At 38.9% G+C, this 8175-nt stretch overlaps 2 protein-coding genes across 2 annotated transcripts in view; one reads left to right on the forward strand and one right to left on the reverse strand.

Moving 5' to 3' along the window:
- The window catches only part of LOC112151171 (collectin-12), a 56783-nt gene extending 53969 nt beyond the window's left edge, over positions 1-2814 (forward strand). The window contains exons 7-10 of the mRNA XM_024279884.2: positions 1123-1259; positions 1332-1441; positions 1792-1937; positions 2027-2814. Coding sequence (XP_024135652.1) covers positions 1123-1259; positions 1332-1441; positions 1792-1937; positions 2027-2046 — 413 coding nt within the window. The 3' untranslated portion in view covers positions 2047-2814. The remainder of the gene's footprint in view (positions 1-1122; positions 1260-1331; positions 1442-1791; positions 1938-2026) is intronic.
- The window catches only part of hacd1 (3-hydroxyacyl-CoA dehydratase 1), an 18872-nt gene continuing 13364 nt past the window's right edge, over positions 2668-8175 (reverse strand). The window contains exons 6-7 of the mRNA XM_024279888.2: positions 7628-7806; positions 2668-3689 (exon numbers count right to left, since the gene is read on the reverse strand). Of these exons, the coding sequence (XP_024135656.1) occupies positions 3607-3689; positions 7628-7806 (262 nt within the window). The 3' untranslated portion in view covers positions 2668-3606. The remainder of the gene's footprint in view (positions 3690-7627; positions 7807-8175) is intronic.

Consider the following 8175-nt stretch of genomic DNA (forward strand, 5'->3'; position numbering starts at 1 on the left):
GTGTTAACAAAGCTTGTTAAGGAATCTTATTATAAAGTGTTACCATATATTTTTACCCTAAATTTATGATGGCTGTCAGTATCTCAGAAGTGTAACTTTTCCGGGATCTTAACCTTAGGACACTTTCACAATACAAAGTTGCCAGACAAATTATCATCAATACAAAGTATTTGTCATAAAAAAATAGATCAAAATATGACTATGATAACTCAGAGTAGTTTATTTTAAATTCAATACGTATGTATGTAATGTAACAAAATGGAAAAATGGGAAGATTCTAAAAACATGCTCGAAAATGACTGAAAACTTTGGAATTTGAGAACAAAAAAATCCTAAAAAAATAATAATGAAACTGTTAGGCTCTTACATGACCCATTCCTGGGACATGTGAGAGTTTACCCAGGGACCCATGACACTCAGAAAAATAGAACTTATTGAAAATCATGTAAATAGTTTTGCTCGGGTGAAAATCCCCGGCAATTGTACTCTAGAATAAAAAAAATTAAAAAAAACTCAGCAAAATCATCCACTGGGATTTTTTAAATCATGTTTATGCTGTTCTTACCCCCAAAAAGAAAAAAAAAAATGTTGTTTTGTTAGGACATAGTTTCTGCAGGGTGCTAGTAGGTTGTTAGAAATTTGACTCCAATTTGGGGGCGGGATCATTAGTGGGGAGAGACCCCGCCCCCTTTTCCCTGCCCATTGCTAAAACCTCAGAGTATGTTCTACCAATAAGCTCTTTTTCAAGATGCATTTTTCCCATCCACTCTGGATTTACAATTTGAATACAGAAATACAATTTTAAACTAAATTTTCTCTATATATGTCAGAAGAATGCCAACAAATAACCAAAAACACATTTTTTATTGGAGTGGGTCTTTAGATTTCGAATAATACTTAATAAAATAACTTTCTTCAAAAATACCTTTTGTTAAGGGACTAAAATGACTTTTCCCCCCCAAAATTCTGACAGTTGTCAGTATCTTGACTTTTCCAGTATCTTAAAGGGCTTCAGTTTTTGGTAAAAAAAAAAAAAAAAAAAAACTTATTTGGAATCTTCATGAAAACTCACCATCTAGCATTTTAGAATACATCTCATATGTTCAATAACTTGTCTTCCAGGATGTCCTGCTGAGTGGGTGAACTACAGAAACGCCTGCTACTTTTTTTCCAAAGACATGCTCAGCTTTGATGATGCAAAAGCAGCGTGTCAGTCGAAATCTGCCTCTTTAGTGATCATCAACGACTTGGAGGAACAGGTGACACGCAGTTTAGTCATCATCTGGAAAATGGAGTTGTGATTTACTCTTCTTCTTTCTGTCCTCCCTAAGAAATGGTTAAAGACGCGGACGCTCGGAAAAGGTTATTTCTGGATGGCTCTGACAGACAGGGAGGAGGAGAACGCGTGGCGCTGGCTGGACGGCACTGAGCCTGCTTTTACGTTAGTATTAAATCACCATGTCCTCTTCCTGAGATGACTTTTTCTGCTAATACCATACGCAGATGTCTGATTACAGTGACCTGTGAGCAGAACTGATCTCTGCAAATCCTGTGTCCAGTCCGACCAGCATGAGCACCGTTTGTCCAATCAGAGCCGCTCGCTTTTTCAAGAGCACCGAGAAGGCTTTTAGGCAAAGATTAAAGCTTACCAAACCACAGACAATTGAAAGGAATAGGAGCATTAAATAAGTTAAGCTCAGGGATGGAAAATTCCTGCTGCCTTTTCTTTTTTGTGGGTTTCACTGGCTGTAGATAGCTGTGGTGTGACTGCCCCCTGCTGTTTGTTTGCAGAAACTGGAAACCCGGACAACCGGACAACTGGGGCCACAGCCATGAAGCAGGAGAAGACTGCGGCGGTCTCATCCACGAAGGCTTGTGGAACGATTTCTTCTGTGAAGACCACATTAGCTACATCTGTGAGAAGCAAACAGACACCTGTACGTTTGAGATTCTTTCACTTTTTTTGTTTTTTTTTTGGTTTTCTTACCAGAAATGTAAAAGTATTTTCTATTTTTCTTTACAACAGCAAGATCTACAGGACCATAGCGAGGCGCTGAAAGTGGGCCGACGGCGAGCAGCTACACTTCACCCACATCCCTGGACGGATACAAGTCCGTACGGAGAGAGCAAAGGGACATTTTTGAAATTTCTGTTCTCTTCCAAAGTCAGCAAGTGCAATACAGCAGCTCATCCAAAGACGAAATTACAAAATTGAGTTATAAATATATATTTTTTTGGTACATTTTATAAAACTGTACTCCAACTGAATGTATATTTCTGCATTTTCTCTTAGTACGTAATTAAAGGTGCAGAATGAGGCACAAACAGATGTTGCTGACATGCAATCTTTAAGGAAACTCTCATCCAGCCTCACGAATGTATAGAATTCATGTATGCATATGTAGGAGTAGGTTAATCTTAGGAAAATGTCACAGTCAGCTTATGTTTTGGTCAAAACGTTTATGCTTTAATACTTTTATTTTCATTTTTACAAACTTGTTCTTGATTTTTTTTTCTGAGCTTTCCTACAAAGTAGATAATCATCTGCACTCAGGTTTAAATTAAACAAATGAAGGAAAAATGCAAATAAAATCCATAAAACCCACAAATCTTTTGTATTTTCTGTGTATTTACATGTAAACAAACACATCCCTTTTCACCACAAAGTGTTCCTTGGTGTTGTAGCATTGTGTTTATTCACTTTGCACAAAAAAGTATTTTCACATTTTTCCGTTTTTTTCCTTAAAAATAACTTTCTTGCTGCATGAAGCATTTTTTTTCCCCTTTTTTTGTCTTTATTTGTAACCGAATAAAACCCATCAACTCTTTCTGATATATCACCTTAGCAGTTCATTTCCTTTCAATCTTTCACGTCCTGCTTTGGGTCAACTCCAATCACAGTCGCACTTTCAGCTGCACAGAAGATTGAAAAGATCTCAACAATAGCACCTTTAGTCGGAGGAAGTACCGCTCTGTCACCGGATTCTTCGCATTTAAAAAACAAGACACAGAGTGAAGACAGTGCGCTAACAAGTAGTCGTCTACACCGGCCAACAGAAAACACTAGAATCAACTTAAGATGGGCTCTTGTGAATGAATGGGACAGTAAACATGGAAACATTAAAGAAGACAGGAGCTGAGCCGAGCGAAGTGTTAAGTTAAAGCTGATTACAGCATGTGCACCATTTAAGAAATCGAATCAGCCACTCGTTTCACATTGCATCATTAACACATAAGGTAACACAAACGTACACAAAAGCAGCAACACATTGTCTAAATGTAGATTTATTGTGAGGTATGATAGAACCTTATTTGAAACCTTATTTTTGTGCAGCCAAACTGACTTTTTGTTGGGAGTGGGGTATTTTTTTATTATTATTTTGGGGTGGCTCCAGGTTTGATGAGTAATAGACTGATCTCAAACTTTTGGACTGTAAACAAATGTCTTACAAATTTACATGTCAGAATCAGCTTTTGCACGTCAGAGCTGAGGGAGTCCGGCGGTCTTTTCTAAATCGTCAGCGGTGGATCTTGTACGACAGACTGTTCATCGCGGTGGAGGTGGAGCGGAGGTGAGGGTGACGTGGCGTTAAGGTGGAGCTGCTTTTAGTCATCCTTCTCCACGATAACTTCCCCGTGAAGCACTCTCCTCCTCTGCCGCAGCATGTGGAAGTAAAGCTGAGGAAACACTGCGAGAAACACAAAAATCCATGAGAAATTGGATGTTTGAACAAGATGAGGGGGCTGGGTATTGATTATAACTTCCAGATTTGATTCAATTCACAATCAATTATATTTTTTATTCTTCAGTTCAATTATATTTTGAGTTTAAACATTTGTTTAAAAATACATTAATAATTTATTATATGTTTTTAACATACGTATATTCATTTGATACAGTTCACATACTGTAAAATGTTCAGATCATCAACATTGTAAACATTGTTCTGTTTCTCCTGGAGGGCGTTTCAGTTTGGCCACTAGGTGGCGACAGCACTATAGCATTACACCTTACTACAGAAGAAGAAAATATGAGAAAAAAAAATGTTTTAGACCACAAATGGTTACTTTAAAAAATATTTCCTCAAAAGTGTTTGGAAAATTCATATAAAGACATTGATTTAGTCAGTAATGTACGTTAGCATTAGCCGTCCTATGGGAAATCCTATTATACCTTAGCATCAAGGTAGCAGACTTTAACTATGTGCTAAATCGATTTATATTTTTTATGAATCAATTATTGATCTATTAAACTTAAATCAATAAAATCGATTATTCGATAAAATATTTTGTTATGTAAACTAATTGGAACAGAAACACTTGATTACATTGCATTCCTATTTCAATGGTCTGTACCATAGACAGTATATAGAGAGAACTGGACTGGACCCTTTAGCATTCCAAACAGGAAGTACCCGCTGATACCCAAAATCCCATTGATTTCTATTGAAAAATAAACAGCTATTATTTAGTCATTCTGTTTGTCAGAAAAACCATTCTTGCTCTTGTACCTCTTTTTAACATGTTCTTTATAAACCTTTTTTTGTTTTTTTTGTGATATAATTTATTTATCGCAAGTTATTCAAGTTATAAACTGGCCAATCAGAAGCCTCAATAAGAGCATGCGGTGCCCACTGGCCCCACCTCAAAAGTTCAAAATGTTTGATTGACAGACCAATTCAATCACTGCTCACTAAAGTTGTCTGGTCCCAAAATGGCGAAATTGGGCGATATCCATAATGTGGAAAAATGGCGACTGACTTAATTTTGTTGGAACCCGATGTAAAAGTCTTGTTTAAAAGAAAAAAAAAAGAAAAAACACATGATGCTCCAAAAGCTTTCAATGTTCTCATTTTTTGTTCAAAATGTTCCATCTCAAAACCACCTGGGATCATTTTCCCTCAAACCTGAACCACTCCGAACTGCTTTGAAAGCAGTTCTCATGAAGGACACCATTACTGTAGCCCTGCAGTGTTAAATATGCCAGGTTCACTACAATAGCATTTATAAAAATATATTATATATTTTGAAAAGGCTCATCTGGGTTAACAGATCAACACAGCGTTTTGAGTTTTTACTAAAATCTGCATAATCATAATAAAAAAGACCACTGGAAATTATTTAAAATAGAAAAATATATATATTTGTATTGGGATTAATGGGATATTTTGTATTCTTGTTCCATCTACAGGGGGAAAAAGTATTTAGTAAGCCACCAATTGTGCAAGTTCTCTTACTTAAAAAGACGAGAGAGGTCTGTAAATTTCACAGGGGCTAAAGTAAGCCTGAACGGTCCGGAGTGGCGTTCCGGTAAAAGAATTGGAGGCAGAAAGCCGGTGTGGCTGGAGAGATCAGCTGTGCGACTGGTTTTCACTGTATAACACATGACAGAAGCCGCGGTCGCACTTATGGAAGAAAAAAATAAATGAAAATTGACACTGAGAGCACTTGGATTTACTTGGATGTTTGCATTGTTTTTAATGGTTAAATCGTCTGCATCTCTCTCTCTCCCGGTCTGTGCTCTCTTGCTTCCATAAGAACACATCCTCATTCTCGGGTCGTCGCGTGTTGACATTCGGGATCCCTCCACATCACTTTTTGACTTATCCCCAACTCATCGCCTCCCAACGCGTCAGACGCTCCCATTAAATCACGGTTCCCAACCTCCAGGCCGTGAGCCGGAACTGGCGTCCGGTATTGCGTTTGGCACCGCGTCCGGGTCCAGTTTGCATCCGGTACTGTGTCTGCATCTGATTCGTACTGTGTCTGGGGCTGCGTCTCAAGGATTGCAGACCCCCGACCTTCCAAACAGCAGGCGCACCGGGGGACAACAGCCGGGGATACCCAGGGGATCGGTGGGTGACGTGGAGGGATGCCGAACCAGGCGTCGGTGCGAGATGACCCGGGAACGAGACCGCACTGTCCGCAAACAATCCTGATGTGCGTGGAATGGGGTGTGTTCAAATTCAGTTCATTCAGTCAACTGAGCATTAATGTGTTTGCTGCAAGAACAACAATAAATGATTCACAAACTTCTCATTGCTATCGTGATTGGTCAGTTTAAATACAATATAAATTCAGTTTAAGATAGAAAAAGTAAATAAAAATAGAACAGGTAAAACAAAAAATCTACTTTCACCCCTGAATTTTCATCATAGGTATACCTCAACTATGAGAAAAAAATATCAAGAAAAAAAAAAACACATTATCTGATTTCCAAAGAATTTATTTGCAAATTATGGTGAAAAATAACTATTTGGTCACCTACAAACAATCAAGATTTCCTTTAGCTTCTTCTGTAAGAGGATTCTCTGTCCTCCAGTCGTTACCTGTATTAATGGGACCTGTTTGAACTCGTTATCTATATAAAAGACCCCTGTCCACAACCTCAGTCACAGTCCTATGGCCAAGACCAAAGAGCTGTCTAAGGACACCAGAAACAAAATTGTTGACCTGCAACATCTCACCCTGTGGGGTAAAAACAATCACAAAAACAGTGAGCAAAAATCCCAGAACCACACGGGGGACCTAGTGAACGACCTGCAGAGAGCTGGGATCAAAGTAACAAAGGCTACAATCAACCCTACAGTGCCAGACGTGTCCCCCGCTAAAACCAGTACATGTGCAAACCTCTCTAAAGTTTGCTGGAAGAGGACTGGGAAATGTCATATGGTCAGATAAAACCAGAACTTTTTGACTTGCTGAGTTGTATCCAAAGAATACCATACCTACTGTAAAGCACGGGAGTGGAAGCATCATGCTTTGGGGCTGTTTTTCAGCAAAGGGACCAGGACACGTGATCCGTGTAAAGGAAAAAATGAATGGGGCCATGTCTGGTCAAATTTTGAGTGAAAACCTCCTTCCATCAGCATTGAAGATGAAACGTTCAGCATGATCCCAAATACACTGCTGGGTAATGACGGAGTGGCTTCATAAGAAGTAGGTCCTGGAGTGGCCTAGCCAGTCTCCAGATCTCATGGTAAATCTTTAGAGGGAGTTGGAAGTCTGTGTTGCCCAGGAACATCCCCAAAACATCACTGCTCTAGAGGAGATCTGCATGGAGGAATGGACCAAGATACCAGCAACAGTTTGTGAAAACCTATGAAAACTTACAGAAAACGTTTGACTGCTGTCATTGTCAACAAAGTATTGAGAGGAAGTTTTGTTTTGACCAAATACTTGTTTTCCACCATAATTTAGAAATAAATACTTTAAAATTGTGATTTTCTGAAGAAAAATGTTTTAGTTTGTCTCTCATAGTTGTGGTATACCTATGATGAAAATTACAGACCTCTCATCTTTTTAAGTGGGAGAACTTGCACAACTGGTGGCTGACTGAATACTTTTTATGCCCCACTGTGTATTTTTGCATTTGTTTATTCTTTCGCTGTTTCACCAAAACAATTTCCCCCCAAAATGCACTAAAACAGATCTTTGTAGCTCATGTTGAACGGACAAGATAACTTTGGTAACAGGAGCGTTCTGAAAGGTTTAACCAGAAGTCAACGTCAGAACTTTAATCTTGACCAATCTCCTCCTCACACCTAAACTGGCACAGGTCACACTTTAGGTGGAGTGATTTTTAAAACCAAAAAAAAAGGAAGTTGATGACAGAGGATCTGCTTACGTGGGATGTAGGACAGCATGACGATGATGAGGCAGTAGTAGTAGTCGAACGACACGTTATACTTGTTGGGGAGCCTCATGGAGAACATCCCAGATCTGCGCACAAACGGCAGAGCGGCATAAATGCTGAGCAGCTCTCCTACGACCCCCAGTGGGTACAAGACAATGAAGAAGTTGTATCTGCAGAAAAAAGAAAGAAAGAAAGAAAACAAAAAGAATGTTCTCAAATTCAAGAGAGATTGACAGAAAACTATATATTATATATATATATATATATAAACATTAGATGTTAGATGATGCAACGCAAACGTCTTTGTTTCCGCTCTGGACAAAAATAACTACTGAATAAATTAGTGAAAGGGTAGGGTACCAGATTAGGGTATCAGTGCATGTCCTGAGGGTTGGGGACCCCGATTACTGTATGGATATTTTCCCTGTCTGTGTCCCGGTACCAAGCGGCCCTTGGACCAGTACTGGCTTGTGGCCCAGTGGTTGGGGACTTCTGATTTAATGGGAATAACCAGCATGTAAACAAAAAAAAAAACGAAA

The sequence above is a fragment of the Oryzias melastigma genome, linkage group LG20 (genome assembly GCF_002922805.2).
Source record: "Oryzias melastigma strain HK-1 linkage group LG20, ASM292280v2, whole genome shotgun sequence".
Classification (NCBI taxonomy): domain Eukaryota; kingdom Metazoa; phylum Chordata; class Actinopteri; order Beloniformes; family Adrianichthyidae; genus Oryzias; species Oryzias melastigma.